Source organism: Balaenoptera ricei, chromosome X (genome assembly GCF_028023285.1).
Source record: "Balaenoptera ricei isolate mBalRic1 chromosome X, mBalRic1.hap2, whole genome shotgun sequence".
Lineage (NCBI taxonomy): Eukaryota > Metazoa > Chordata > Mammalia > Artiodactyla > Balaenopteridae > Balaenoptera > Balaenoptera ricei.
Genome location: NC_082660.1, coordinates 33,447,318 through 33,463,668, shown reverse-complemented (window position 1 = coordinate 33,463,668; position 16,351 = coordinate 33,447,318). Strand labels below are relative to the sequence as shown.

Below are 16,351 nucleotides of genomic sequence, written 5' to 3'. Positions count from 1 at the left end.
GGTCTTAGTGGGCAAGATCCACAGCGCCATATTTGGAAACCTAGGGAATGATTTCAAAGACTGAAACCAGGACTTGTTTAAGCAATAAAGATATAGGGTGTGAAGGTGCAATTTATGCTACGTTAATCTACCCAAATATGGAACTTAACATGAAGCAAACTGGAGGATCTCATCAACACCTGGTCTCACCTATAGCTGTATGATTCCTAGTAAATATCTCTCCAGGATAACTTTATAGCAAGAGTCTACTAAGCATTAGAGGTAGAGACCATAATTTTCACCAACATCTATTCTTTCTTTCTTTATTTCTTTCTTTATTTTTTGGCCACGCCACGCAGCATGTGGGATCTTAGTTCCCCGACCAGGGATCGAACCTGCACCCCTTGCATTGGAAGCGCAGAGTCTTAACCACTGGGTCGCCAGGGAAGTCCCCCAACATCTATTCTTTAATCCTTCCTTTTATGTACCAGAATATGTCTGTACCTACCAATTTTAGAGACTACATTTCTCAACTTCCCTTGAAGCTAGGTGCAGTCACATGACTAAATTTTGCCCAATGGAAGGTGAAATGGAAATGATGTATTTTTCAGATGACATCCTTAAAAGGTATTTACTTGTCTTCTACTCTTTAACCTGCTCTTCCCTGTTCTGAGAAACTGATCCAGAAATGAAAGTCCAGTACTGAGGATGGAAGAGACACCCACTATTTCTAAACCACTTCTCCACAATTCCATGAGAAAGAAAAATAATATTTCTATCTTATTTGGGCCACTGTGCTTTTTAATCTTTTATAGAAGCACTACCTATACCTTAACTACTACACTATTCATATAAATCAACCAAAAAAAACCCCTAGCAGTGAACAAAAGTGGAAAAGTTACCTGGTAAGTCTGAAGGAATACATCTGTCCATGCCCATTTACTCCAGGCTTCAAACTTTGTAATATCTATAACAATAGAATGCTTTTCCTTAGGTATATTGGAAAACTTGGGCAAGGTATTAGTGGAAGACTATAAGAAATAAAATATCACAACGTTAATTACAATGCAAGGCAAATGTAAGTACAAAGTTTTAACTACTTAGTTAGCATACAATTTTTTTCTTTTCAAAACCTTTACATGTCTTTTTTTCCCACTCATCCAGATCTCTAATTCCCCATGTGCCAGTAATAGAAACTATCAACACAGGTAACTTTCTGGAACTCATAGCCCCTATTTCAGGTTGTAGATTTATTCAAACAATGTACCTACTCGCTCACTCTGTGGCAGAAGTGGTAGAATGAGATGCAAAATTATTCTGAATTCTGAACCCCCAAAAGAGCCACACCCTTTGGATGAAGCCACAGGAACTCAGCAGACTGCCAAAGAACAGGCCCCTGGCTCTTCTACTAATGTCATGTGGTGACTATAGTAACAGTGCCACAACTAAAGGAGCGTTGCCTCAAAGCCTACAGGCTTCTCAAGATAATTCCTCTTCTCAATAGGTTTTCATAAAATGAATTGTATAATTTGAAAAAAAAATGAATATCTTGTTTAATTTCTCCCTATTCTTCTCTAAAACTAAAGAAAGGAAGTGGCAAGTGGCAGGGAAAATAAACCAGTATTTTCTTTGAAAGATATATAGTCTAAGGATGTATTTTAAGAAAAAATTTAAATAAGCACAGATCATTCTTTATTTCTAAATCCCTTAAAAGAAGCAATTACCTGTATATTTAAGGAAACCATGTAATCATTTCTGCATGGGAACTCCACAGAGATTTTTAGACAAATACAAATATATACTGTCCAGAGAGGCATAATCCTTAGGATATTTCATAAATAAAAAATCAAAGATTCTAAAATAAAATCTAACAAAGACCAAAAACCAGTAAATTCAATAACAGTGCAGATTTTTCCAAGAAATTAAATTCCCTTACTGTAATTTCAATCCACTTCTTATAATCTTCTGGTTCAAGCAGAAATTCTGGCAGTACATGAGAAATACATGCTCCTTGAGCACTAAAAGAAAAAAAGAAAAAAACATATTATTATAGCATAATATGATCGATCTATTACTTGCATTTGAACTTCGATAAAATTATTTCAATGTCATAGTTTATATATGTATTGAATTTTAATTTTCAAATTTAAAATTTATACAATTAATTTAAAACTTTCCTTAACAATGAAATGTGCATATAATGTTTCCTTTGGAGGATTAATAATGAGAAAGAACTTACTAAGTGCCTATAACCATACACATCTACCTTTACATGTTAATGGGACACAGACAGTTATATGACTTGGACCCTATTGTCAAGACCATTTATTGTTGTTATAATATTATAAAACTGAAAAATACCTGCAAAACGTTTGAACACAATAGAACATCTATTAGATAGATCATTAATCACCCTATGTTCATGGAATGCCTATCACCACGTATGCCTGAATATAGAAAACTCCAATGTAATATAATCCATTGCCTATTTTTCCAGAGAACATCCAAAAATTGTGGCCTCTTTGATTATATAAATTTATAGTATCTGAAGCAGCAAATATCTATTTATATTATTATATACATGTAATAGCATATACATGTATATAATTTATATTTTAAAATATATTTTTTCACTGTCATATTTCTTGAAATGTTTTTATCCGAAGTCTTCATATGCATGTCCACTACCACCAGAATCACTCTATAGCCATCTAATACAAATCTGGCAGGAGTGTTTTCCAGTGGGGATTTGGATTTGGGTGTTTAGGGCTAACTCATTGAGTGCGCAGAGAAGGCCACTTACCGTAAGCATTTAACAGAGAATTTACCATAAGCATTTAACAGAGAATGCCAGATCTAGTACTTAACTCTATAAACACCCTCAGCAGTTTGCAGTCCTGTAACTAGTGAAAAGTGGGAAAAAGAAAAAGCAGAAAGATGACTCTGAAAGCTCAAACCTTAAAGATAGCACAGATGAATGAGAAGAGGAAGGCCATGTTTGTGGGAGTGGGAGCAGACAGCATGGTTCCAGAATTGTTAAGTTTGCTGTGGCCCTGGGCCAGTCAAAGCTAGTGGAAGAAATCATGTTGCATACATAAAGCTCCTTTGTTTGGAAAACAAACATCATTCCTTCTCTGATTTTGACGCATTTCCCATCTGCATTTGCATTATTCCTGTGTATCTTCATTACACTGGAATTACTATAGGTTTAAATAAAATCTAATTTTAATGGTACACCACTCCTTAGCAGAAGTAGCCGCACTAAAGCCTATGTAAGAATTCAATGAGATGATGTCCATTAACTTGAAATCCTAGAGGTAAAACAAACAGCTCAGAGTCTTATGAAGAAACTGGAATACTTCCTTGCATGCAAAGCTAAGACAGGATCTCAAGAGGAAATAGTTGCTTCTATCAAATGCAACTGACAGCCTAAGGAAAACTATCAGGGAACCACTAAACTGAGAGTTTCCTGAAGAGGGAGACCACACAGTATTCATTTGAGTATTCCATAGTGCTCAGCAGAGAGTAGGCCCTCAGTAGCAAATTGAGGCCAAAGAATGCATTTTTGCATTGTTAAAGACAAGACAACAGGTCCAAAATGGAGCTGCTTATACTAAGCCCCACTTCACCAAATCAAGACTTCTTACAGTTTTGCGTCTCCCAGAAATGGAATCTTAAACCAGTCAATCAGGAATCGCCTGATCAGCACTACTTACGTTATCTGCCTGACAGACACCTGCCATTCCCTAAAGTAAAGTAAGCCTGGAATAACCAATCTGCTTTTTTTGCTGTAGAGGCAGAAAACTTTTCCTTTCTTCCCTTCTAAATTCGTTGGCTGGTCGAGTAATCAAATTGACATAAGACAGATTAACAGGGGAAAAAAACAAATTTAATTACGTACCTAGGAGAGCCCCACAAAGACATGAAGACTCAAAGGTAGTCAGGCAGTTGAGGTTTACATACTATGCTGAGCTTAGGAGAAGGGGGTAGGGATCTGGGGCTTCAAAGAGGAGGAAGAAAATTCACGGGAAGATGGGAAGTACAAGTGTTTGGTAAACAAATGTCTGCCATGCCATGAAAATAAGTCTTTCTGCTGTAAAAAGTTCTTGCTGGTAACAGCTCTCTTCCTGGGACAGGCCCCCTATCTAAATTCTTTTAAGCAGTTACAGGAGACGTAAAATGCTTTTCATGAGTCTGCTGGTTCTCAATTGCCATTAGCTCAAAACAATCCCCACGCCAAAGGGGGACATTTGGGGGTGACATATTCTGTTCCCTCTCACTGCCTCAGTTCAACTTCCTGTTCTTGCCCCCTTCTGCCTATAAAAATCTCTTGCCTTTTATACCTCTTCAGAGCTCCTTTCTATCTGCTAGATTGAATGCTGACTGATGAATTGCTGAAAGCCAGGAAGATATTTAAAATTTACTCAGCTGAATTTTGTTCTTTAACAGCACTTTACAGAGGCTGCTTTGAAGTGAGGGGTAGCAGAATAAGCCACCCTAAAATATGCCTCTTTGGCATACCAATTATTTGGAGAAACTGCAGAGACAGGAGAAGCTTTGAAAACAGAGTAGAAGTTATCCATTTGTAAGGGAAATCTACATTTGTAAAGCAAATTTACATTAGAAAGGGGGCCTGCATCCCCTTTAAGTTACTACAGATAACTTTTCCACTGAGGAGACTTATCTGGCAGGGCAATCTTTCTTTACCAAACATTGCCTCCTCTCACCTTCCAGTAAATTCCACCCCCCTGCCACCCTTTGAAGCCTTAGACCCCTGTTCACCTTAGGTCAGGACTGCACATAAACCTCAATCCTCTGGCTGCCTTCTGAGTCATATCTTTCTGAGGCTACCATACTACTTACATAGGTAATTGAGTATGGTTTTTTTCCTCCTGTTAATCTTTTATTCTTAGGGTTTAGCCAAGAACTTAGAAGGGTAAAGGAATAATTCGTTTTCCTCCTCTACATGAGACTTGTTTCATTCTTTTCATTCTGAATATATCTCAAGGCCTAACTTCATCAAACGATAAGACAATATTTACAATTATCTTTTGTCAATAGATTTTATGTGTGGTTAGTAGTTTTATAGAGTTGACTCTTATAATTGATTTGATTACATTTTACATTTGATTACATTTATGCTAGGTTTTCTATTTGAACCTTCTTCTGAGTTTACAGAGTAGAAGAAAATTAATTGAAATGAGTTATTAAATTCTAAACTTAATCTGCAAAATTATACTTTCTCGTTTACTGTGTAAAACATATAATTTCACTTGTACAGAACTCCTCACTCACATCAAATTTAAATGGGAAAGCTAATAACATTTATGATTATTTTGAACCTTAATACATTTACTTCCATAATGAAACATACGCACATATCTTGGATTAACAACCCAATTTTATTAACCATACTGTCACTTTCTAAATGTTGAAGAATTTTATCACAGCCAACATATCCTGATAGGCATGTATTTGCTGATAAAAGAGCAATAAATTTGAATAGCCTGGCTTTAATTCCAAAATCATTCTTCCATACCTGCATCCTCATACCATAAAATGTCAAAACAGAAACCACCCATGTTAATGTTAACACTACTGGGAGCTGTGACAATAATAATGCTCCAAGAATAACATGACGATCACAAGGACCATAGAGTTTAATGATGCTATCAGAAAACTGATTTTTATAATGCACAAACAATAAGGATTTATTTAAGTAACGAAACTTCTTTCTTTTGTTCACAGTTAATACTCCATTAGATTTTAAAAGCACAACGAACTTTGTAAAACAAGAAGACCATTAGAATTTTTGCCTTATTGAATTGGAGCATTTAATTTATCGCATGAACCATTAAGGACCAAGTGTAGGAAGTGGTAAAATTAAAAGTCTTGTGCTTTCTATTTTAAACTCATAAAAATTTAAATAAAATTCCCATTTTATCTAATGAAAACACAACAACCTACAGACTGGGAGAAAATATTTACAAATGATGTGACCCACAAGGGCTTAATTTCCAAAATACACAAACAATTCACACAATTGAATAACAAAAAAAGAAACAACCCAATCAAAAAATGGGCAGAAGACCTAAATAGACAATTTTCCAAAGAAGACATACGGATGGATAACAGGCACATGAAAAGATGCTCATCATTGCTAATTATCACAGAAATGCAAATCAAAACTACAGTGAGGTACCACCTCACACCAGTCAGAATGGCTATCATTAAAAAGTCTACAAATAATAAATGCTAGAGAGGGTGTGGAGAAAAGGAAACCCTACTACACTGTTGGTGGGAATGTAAATTGGTGCAGCCACTATGAAAACCTCCAGTACGGAGGTTCCTCAAAAAACTAAAAATAAAGTTGTCATATGATCCAGCAATCCCACTCCTGGGCATATACCCAGACAAAACTATAATTTGAAAAGATACATGCACCCCAATGTCCATTGCAGCACTACTTACAATAGCCAAGACATGGAAACAACCTTAATGTCCATTGAAAGATGAATGGATAAACAAGATGTGGGATATATATACAATGGGATATTACTCAGCCATTAAAATGAATGAAATAATGCCATTTGCAGCAGCATGGATGGAACTAGAGATTATCATGCTAAGTGAAGTAAGTCAGAAAGAGAAAGACAAATATGATATGATATCACTTATATGTGGAATCTAAAATACGACACAGGGCTTTCCTGGTGGCACAGTGGTTAAGAATCTGCCTACCAATGCAGGGGACACGGGTTTGAGCCCTGGTCCGGGAAGATCCCACATGCCACAGAGCAACTAAGTCCATGCACCACAACTACTGAGCCTGAGCTCTAGAGCCCGCAAGCCACAATTACTGAAGCTTGTGCGCCTAGAGCCCATGCTCTGCAACAAGAGAAGCCACCACAATGAGAAGCCTGCGCACCGCAACAAAGAGTAGCCCCCGCTCACCACAACTAGAGAAAACCCACAAGCAGCAACGAACACCCAGGGCAGCCAAAAATAAATAAATAAATAAATAAATTTATTAAAAAATAAATAAAATACAACACAAATGAACATATCTACGAAACAGAAACAGACTCACAGACATAGAGAACAGACTTGTGGTTGCCAAGAGGGATGGGGTGGGGGAGGGAAGGATTGGGAGTTTGGGATTAGTAGATGTAAACTATTATATACAGGATGGATAAACAACAAGGTCCTACTGTATAGCACAGGGAACTATATTCAATATCCTGTGATAAGCCATAATGGAAAAGAATATGAAAAAGTATATACATATATATATATATATATACACACACACATATATATGTATACAACTGAGTCACTTTGCTGTACAACACAGATTAACGCAACATTGTAAATCAACTATATTTCAGTAAAAAAATTTTTTAGAAAATAATAACTTTCATATGAAAAAGTAATGTTAAAAAAACACCAAATTGAAGTCTCTTTAGAGTAATCGCTTAGAAACTTGTTAAATATGTATGTAAAATGCCATTAACTTCTATTAAGATCTTATTTTCTAAAGAAAAATACAGTCTTTTCCTTATGTGAAAAGTGAGTGGGGTTGAATAGATGATCTTTGGGTTCATTTCCAGTTTATTTATTATTTTTAATTTGTATTGGAGTATAGTTGCTTTACAATATTGTGTTAGTTTACACAGTACAGCAAAGTGAATCAGCTATACGTATACATATATCCCCTCTTTTTTGGATTTCCTTCTCATTTAGGTCATCACAGAGCACTGGGTAGAGTTCCCTGTGCTGTAGGTTCTCATTAGTTATCTATTTTATACATACTATCAAGAGTATATATGTCAATCCCAATCTCCCCATTCATCCCACCCCCTTCAGTAAATTTTTTAAAAATAAAAATAAAAGACACACTTGACAAATACTGGTTTTCTGGCATTCTTATAACAACATTTATTTCTAATATAACAGATTTTTAAAATATTCTATTTCGTGAAATAATATCACAAGAATCAGTTTTCAGTATGCCACTAATGGTTATCACACTGGAATAATTTAAGAAAACATTTTGGCATATGAAAGCCATAGATCATAATTTATTTAAATTAATAATAATAATCTACTATGCATCATGTAATACACATTTTATTATTTCTAATACTTTTTATCAACCAAAGAAGTTTAAGAATTATCATTGTCAATTTTACAGATATTGAAATTGGAGCTTAAACAGGTTAAGTACTTTGTACAAAGTCACAAAAGTACAAAAGAGCTAGAATTGAAGTCTGCATCTGATTCAAAAGTCATGCTCTTTAATCCACTTCACTGCACTGTTCCAGAATCACTTCTTATGCTGTTGCTTTGAAATATTTCCATTCTTAGATGAAACTCCATTAAATAAGATACTATAATGGTCATGCAAAAGTAAGAAGGATATAAAGTTTTTAAAGATAAAAGAAGTGAAATCAATGGAAATAAATTTATTGGGCTGGCCAAAAAGTTTGTTCGGTTTTAAGTAAAAATAGACGTTTTTCATTTTCACCAAGAACTTTATTGAACAATGTAGTCCTTAACCGAATGAACTTTTTGGCCAACCCAATACTTATAAAGGGAAGAGGGTTAGTTTTTCTAAGTATACTTATTTTGGTGTATGAACAATTTGTTTAAAAATCAATGAGTCCAACAGAATGGGAATGGTTCCATAAACAACGGTATCTCTTTGTAATTAAAAGTGATGTTTGTGAAGAGTTTTTAACAAAACAGGGAAATGTTTATGCTAAGTTAAAAAAGCAGGATTAAAATATGTTTAGAAGAGAATCTCAACTAAGAAATAAATATGCATAAAATTGACTTGAAGGAAATACAGTAAAATGTTAACCGAAGTTAAAAAAAAATCAATGGAATTAGAAAGTAACAGTTATAGCAGTCTTATGTGATATCCTACTTTACAGTTTCAATGAAGGGTATATGATGTTTATATTCTGCTTCTATTTTGAGTTTTATATTATGAAAAATACAAATCAAAAAAGTTTATTTTTTAAATAAAAATCACATCATAAAAATGATTACTGGTTATAAACAAATGAAATTATATAAAAGGATGTTAGGTAATATATTAGTCTGCTCAGGCTGTCATAACAGAATACCATAGGCTGGGTAACTTAAACAACAGAAATTTATTTTCTCACAGTTTTGGAGGCAAGAAGTCCAAGAACAAGCAAGGTGCCAGCCAATTCAGTTTCTGGTGAGACCTCTCTTCCTAAGAAGGCAGCTTAGGGTCCCACCCTTATGACATCTTTAACCATAATTACATCCTAAAGGTCCTGTCTCCAAATACAGTCATAATGGGGGTTAGGGCTTCAACAAGTGAATTCTAGGGAGACACAATTCATTCTATAACAGGCACAAAAGACAGGAAACATTAAGCATATTATTTCAAATACAGCAATATAAAATTTATTGTAAAATATAACACCCAATTTATATATATTTTTTAATAATAGAAGACACATGGCATTGTTATGATCTGAAATATGTACCTCCAAAAGTCGTATGTTAAAAACCTAACCCTCAGTATTCCAGAATGTAACTGTATTTGGAGTTAAGGCCTTTAAAGAGGTGATTAAGGTAAAATGAAGCCCTGAGAGTGGGCCCTAATCCAATCTGACTGGTGTCCTTATAAGAAGATGGAGTTTAGACACACAGAGAGACACCAGCGGGGTGTGCACACATAAGAAAGACCATGTAAGGACACAGAGAGAAGACGGCCATCTGCAAGCCAAGCCAGAGGCCTCAGAAGAGAACCAATCTGCAGACACCTTGATCTTGCACTTCCAGCCTCCAGAACTGTGAGAATATAAATTTCTGTTGTTTAAGGCTGCCAGTCTGTGGTGTTTTGTTATGGTTTTTCTAGCAAACTAATATAGGTATTATGGAATAAATGACTTAAAGTTATTTTTAAGACTTTATAGTTTAATATTATACATAATGTTCAATGTATGACATTCATAGTACATACCCCACCTTTCTCCAACTTGACCCTCTCTCACTGGAATCTCTCCTAGAATGCAAATCCTTTACCTTTTCTTCTTTTACCCCTAATTTTTATATTTCACAAAATATTCCTGTTTTATGACTGTCCTGAGATCCAATTTCAAAGTTTTATTTCTTTCACCACATAAGCTCAAAAACGAAAGCTCTGTGAGTGACAATGTTAATAAATAAATGTTTAATGAACATTGGCCACATTCCATGTTATCAATGACTCTGGGTGTTAGAGATGCCAGATGAATGAGATGTGCTTCCTGTCCTCAGCATGCTTAAAAATTAGTGGGGTAACCAGACTCATGAATAAATCAGTGGTGTTGAAAATAATTTACATTGTTATACACAGCTGTGCTGTTTTCCTTAACAGAATCTTCCTCATTCTCCCACCCAGACTGGCTGTAGAGGAACAGGGGGAAATGTAGACTTGGATCTTCACATATCTTAGTCTCTTCTAACCTGAACAGTCTCTTTACAGTAACTCTGTTCTTTGGGATAAATAGTCAAAATGGGATAAATAGTCAAAATTTCAGACCTTCCCATCCCCCCAACAAGATGGCATCTGGGAAGAGGCAGATTTATATTCTACTAAATAAAGCTTCAACTTCAGGTTTCCTCACTTTTATGAGCCTCTTCTAAAGCTATGTATGTAATTTTTGTATTTAGAATTTGATATTATTTTATAAAGAAGGGATCTCCAAATTGTCTAAGGCCTCTCAGAACATGGATCAGCCCTGCAGTGGGCTTTCATGAGGTAGGGGAGACGGGCTCTTGTGTCTGTACATGCATCTGTCACTACTTTTCTGGATCCTCAGTCTCTGTGGAAATGCCCCCTCTCTACCTGGAGCCTACTGACATGTTGCCATCTGATACTGAGGCCTGAGATAGGGATCCTGAGTCTCTCCTCTTAGTCCCACCCAGGACCAAGAGGGTCTCATAACTGACTCAGCCACTTCCCAGTCATCATATATTTTTCATTAATGCTGTGGCTGCAGAGCCAGCCATCTCCTACTCTTCTACCTATTCAATGGAGTCCCTCTCATTTAGTCAGGCTCCATAAAAGATTGCCTGGGTCTTAACTCAGTCACCTTCAGTGACTTTGAAACTCCTATATCCCTTCCAACCACAAGAAACTTAAGCCAGTTTTGGCTATTGACATGACAGTGAGAGCCTAAGACGCAAAGAAAAAATATTTTGTTCAGTACCATGTCTAATTTTTAAGACCACAGTATTGCTAGGGACAGAAAAATTCTGATTTGGAAATTAAAAAAAAAAAAAAAAATGAACACTGAAACTTTCATTTGCATTCCTGCTATAAGTGCCCTCTTCTTACCCTTCATCCCCATTCCTGCTAAAGGAGCTGAACACCTCTGGCCAACTATGGAGTAAATTCCACATGAAAAGAAACATAAAAATATGATATTTCAAAATATATTAACCACATTACATAAATAACTACAAGTAACAAATGCTATTTAGTGGTACAGGAGCATGGATGATGGAGTAATAAGGCTGCCTATGGATGTGGAGAGTTCCAGTGGACAAGGATACTGCAAATGTAGGCAGAGGAAGTGGTATAAGTTTACCAACACTCCCCTGACACTTTTTTTTTATATGAACAAAACTTTTATTTAAAAAAAAATTTTTTAACACCTTTATTGGAGTATAATTGCTTTACAATGGTGTGTTAGTTTCTGCTGTATAACAAAGTGAATCAGCTATATGTATACATATATCCCCATATTCCCTCCCTCTTCTGTCTCCCTCCCTCCCTCCCTATCCCACCCCTCTAGGTGGTCACAAAGCACTGAGCTGATCTCCCTGTGCTATGCGGCTGCTTCCCACTAGCTATCTATTTTACATTTGGTAGTGTATATAAGTCCATGCCACTCTCTCACTTCGTCCCAGCTTACCCTTGCCCCTCACCATGTCCTCAAGTCCATTCTCTACGTCTGCGTCTTTATTCGTGTCCTGCCCCTAGGTTCATCAGAACCATTTATTTATTTACTTATTTTTTTAGATTCCATATATATGTGTTAGGATACAGTATTTGTTTTTCTCTTTCTGACTTACTTCACTCTATATGACAGACTCTAGGTCCATCCACCTCATCACAAATAACTCAATTTCGTTTCTTTTTATGGCTGAGTATTATTCCATTGTATATATGTGCCACATCTTCTTTATCCATTCATCTGTTGATGGACACTTAGGTTGTTTCCATGTCCTGGCTACTGTAAATAGTGCTGCGATGAATATTGTGGTACATGACTCTTTTTGAATTATGGTTCTCTCAGGATACATGCCCAGTAGTGGGATTGCTGCATCATATGGTAGTTCTATTTTTAGTTTTTTAAGGAACCTCCATACTGTTCTCCATAGTGGCTGCATCAATTTACATTCCCACCAACAGTGCAAGAGGGTTCACTTTTTCCTCCAGCTCCCTTTTTCGTTCTCAAGATTGCTTTGGCTATTTGGGGTCTTTTGTGTTTCCATACAAATTGTGAATTTTTTTGTTCTAGTTCGGTGAAACATGCCAGTGGTAGTTTGATAGGGATTGCATTGAATCTGTAGATTGCTTTGGGTAGTAGAGTCATTTTCACAGTGTTGATTCTTCCAATCCAAGAAAATGGTATATCTCTCCATCTATTTGTATCATCTTTCTTTCATCAGTGTCTTATAGTTTTCTGCATAAAGGTCTTTTGTCCCCTTAGGTAGGTTTATTCCTAGGTATATTATTCTTTTGGTTGCAATGGTAAATGGGAGTGTTTCCTTAATTTCTCTTTCAGATTTTCATCATTAGTGCATAGGAATGAAAGAGATTTCTGTGCATTAATTTTGTATCCTGCTACTTTACCAAATTCATTGATTAGCTCTTGTAGTTTTCTGGTAGCATCCTTAGGATATTCTATGTATAGTATCATGTCATCTGCAAACAGTGACAGCTTTACTTCCTCTTTTCCCATTTGGATTCCTTTTATTTCTTTTTCTTCTCTGATCGCTGTGGCTAAAACTTCCAAAACTATGTTGCATAATAGTGGTGAGAGTGAGCATCCTTGTCTTGCTCCTGATTTTAGAGGAAATGGTTTCAGTTTTTCACCACTGAGAACGATGTTGGCTGTGGGTTTGTTATATATGGCCTTTATTATGTTGAGGTAAGTTCCCTCTATGCCTACTTTCTGGAGAGTTTTTATCATAAATGGGTGTTGAATTTTGTTGAAAGCTTTTTCTGCATCTATTGAGATTATCATATGGTTTTTATCCTTCAATTTGTTAATATGATGTATCACCTTGACTGATTTTCATATACTGAAGAATCCTTGCATTCCTGGGATAAACCCCACTTGATTATGGTGTATGATCCTTTTGATGTGTTGTTGGATTCTGTTTGCTAGTATTTTGTTGAGGATTTTTGCATCTATGTTCATCAGTGATGTTGGTCTGTAGTTTTCTTTTTTTGTGTGACATCTTTGGTTTTGGTATCAGGGTGATGGTGGCCTCATAGAATGAGTTTGGGAGTGTTCCTTCCTCTGCAATTTTTTGGAAGTCTTTGAGAAGGATAGGTGTTAGCTCTTCTCTAAATGTTTGATAGAATTTGCCTGTGAAGCCATCTGGTCCTGGGCTTTTGTTTGTTGGAAGATTTTTAATCACAGTTTCAATTACAGTGCTTGTGATTGGTCTGTTTTTATTTTCTATTTCTTCGTGCTTCTGTCTCGGAACATTGTGCTCTTCTAAGACTTTGTTCATTTCTTCCAGTTTGTCCATTTTACTGGCATATAGTTGCTTGTAGTAATCTCTCATGATCCTTTGTATTTCTGCAGTGTCAGTTATTACTTCTCTGTTTTCATTTCTAATTCTGTTGATTTAAGTCTTCTCCCTTTTTTCTTGATGAGCCTGACTAATGGTTTATCAATTTTGTTTATCTTCTCAAAGAACCAGCTTTTAGTTTTATTGATCTTTGCTATCGTTTCCTTCATTTCTTTTTCATTTATTTCTGAACTGATCTTTATGATTTCTTTCCTTCTGCTAACTTTGGGTTTTTTTGTTGTTGTTCTTCTTCTTCTTTCTCTAATTGCTTTAGCTGTAAGGTTAGGTTGTTTATTTGAGATGTTTCTTGTTTCTTAAGGTACGATTGTATTGCTATAAACTTCCCTCTTAGAACTGCTTTTGCTGTATCCCACAGGTTTTTGGTTGTCGTGTTTTCATTGTCATTTGTTTCTAGGTATTTTTTGATTTCCTCTTTGATTTCTTCAGTGATCTCTTGGTTATTTAGTAGCATATTGTCTAACCTCCATGTGTTTGTGTTTTTTACAGTTGTTTTCCTGTAATTGATATCTAGTCTCATAGTGTTGTGGTCAGAAAAGATACTTGATACGATTTCAATTTTTTTAAATTTACCAAGGCTTGATTTGTGACCCAAGATATGATCTATCCTGGAGAATGTTCCATGACTACTTGAGAAGAAAATGTATTCTATTATTTTTGGATGGAATCTCCTATAAATATCAATTAAGTCCATCTTGTTTAATGTGTCATTTAAAGCTTGTGTTTCCTTATTTATTTTCATTTTGGATGATCTGTCCATTGGTGAAAGTGGGGTGTTAAAGCCCCCTACTATGATTGTGTCAGTGTCAATTTCCCTTTTTATGGCTGTTAGCATTTGCCTTATGTATTGAAGTTCTCCTATGTTGGGTGCATAAATATTTACAATTGCTATATCTTCTTCTTGGATTGATCCCTTGATCATTATGTAGTGTCTTATTTGTCTCTTGTAATAGTCTTTATTTTAAAGTCTATTTTGTCTGATATGAGAATTGCTACTCCAGCTTTCTTTTGATTTCCATTTGCATGGAATATCTTTCTCCATCCCCTCACTTTCAGTCTGTATGGGTCTCTAGGTCTGAAGTGGATCTCTTGTAGACAGCATATATATGGGTCTTCTTTTTGTATCCATTCAGCCAGTCTATGTCTTTTGGTGGGAGCATTTATTCCATTTACATTTGAGGTAATTCTCGACATGTATGTTCCTATTACCATTTTCTTAATTGTTTTGGGTTTCTTCTTGTAGGTTTTTTCCTTCTCTTGTGTTTCCTGCCTAGAGAAGTTCCTTTCCCCTGACTCTTTTAATGAACATTATTTTCCCATTTCTTGGTCAATTGCCACTTAATGTCTGCAGAGGAACACAGACATTATGATGACAAGTATTTTTCCAGTATTTTCTATCAACCATTTTTGGAAAATTTCATATGCTTATTATTTGAATATTAAGACACTTTAATATGCAGACTAATAGTTCACAGTATCCAGGACTTGAGATTATATTAACAGTAATCTGAGGAATAAATGTATTGGTTTCATCCCTTTTTTAACTCAATAGATTTCTATATTTGTCTTACCTGAAGGTTCTCAAAATGAGTTCATGGACCACAAGTATCAGTATCACTGCAAACTTATTATAAATGCAAATTAGCATCATATTCTCTGTGAGGAAGAACCTGTACCTGTTTAACACACCATCACAATGATTTGGATGCATGATAAAGTTTGGGAATGACTGCCTTAGATTATAAATTCAATAGGTCATAAAATGCTTATTTTCTATTATTTCTCTAAGGTACGTATTACAGGGTTATGTATATTGTAGAAACTTAGTAAATATTTTATAAAAAGACAAATAATATCAAAGCCTGTCTATCTATCTACCCACCCATCTACTTACTTATCTATCCATCCATGCCACAGTTACATTTTTAAATTAGTACATCCATGCTCTTACCTGAGAAAGTCACGAAGTGAAGAATGTTGCAAATGAAGTTGAATCACCCTTTCAGTGTAATCCACAGGTAAAGACTGACTTGAAGTAATTCCAGGTGGTATTTTTCCACTCAAGTGGAGCATCACATCATAAATGGTCTTATTACATTTGGAAAAGTCACTCTGTCTGAAAAATTTTTTGGGTGATGGAGCTGATGAGTAGAATTGTATTTTATACACATTCCTATGGGAAAACAATTTTAAAATTATAAACGTCTCACAATGTTATAGAAAAAAAAAACTATTCTCAATGACTAAATAAAATTCTATTTAAAATCAAAGAAGAAACTACAAAATTCACTTCATTTACCTATTTGTTAGTAAAAATTAGATTTTTTTTATAACCTCAGAGCTTTCCATTATCTTGTTTTAAGCACACATCATTATCTAATGTTGCTACTGTCAAGTCCAAAAGATTGGATTGTGATTAGAAAATGTTAAGTGCTTTGGAAAAACAGAATAAGGGTTAAATTCTGGACTCATTACCTACCAACTGTGTGAGTATAATGAGTTTATTTAAACTTAATGA

General features: G+C 35.3%; 1 protein-coding gene across 1 annotated transcript in view; it reads right to left on the bottom strand.

The window, feature by feature from the left end:
* The window catches only part of CFAP47 (cilia and flagella associated protein 47), a 487,004-nt gene that overhangs the window by 300,807 nt on the left and 169,846 nt on the right, over positions 1 to 16,351 (bottom strand). Inside the window, 3 exon segments of the mRNA XM_059910362.1 lie at positions 882 to 1,010; positions 1,916 to 1,997; positions 15,785 to 16,006. Of these exon segments, the coding sequence (XP_059766345.1) occupies positions 882 to 1,010; positions 1,916 to 1,997; positions 15,785 to 16,006 (433 nt within the window).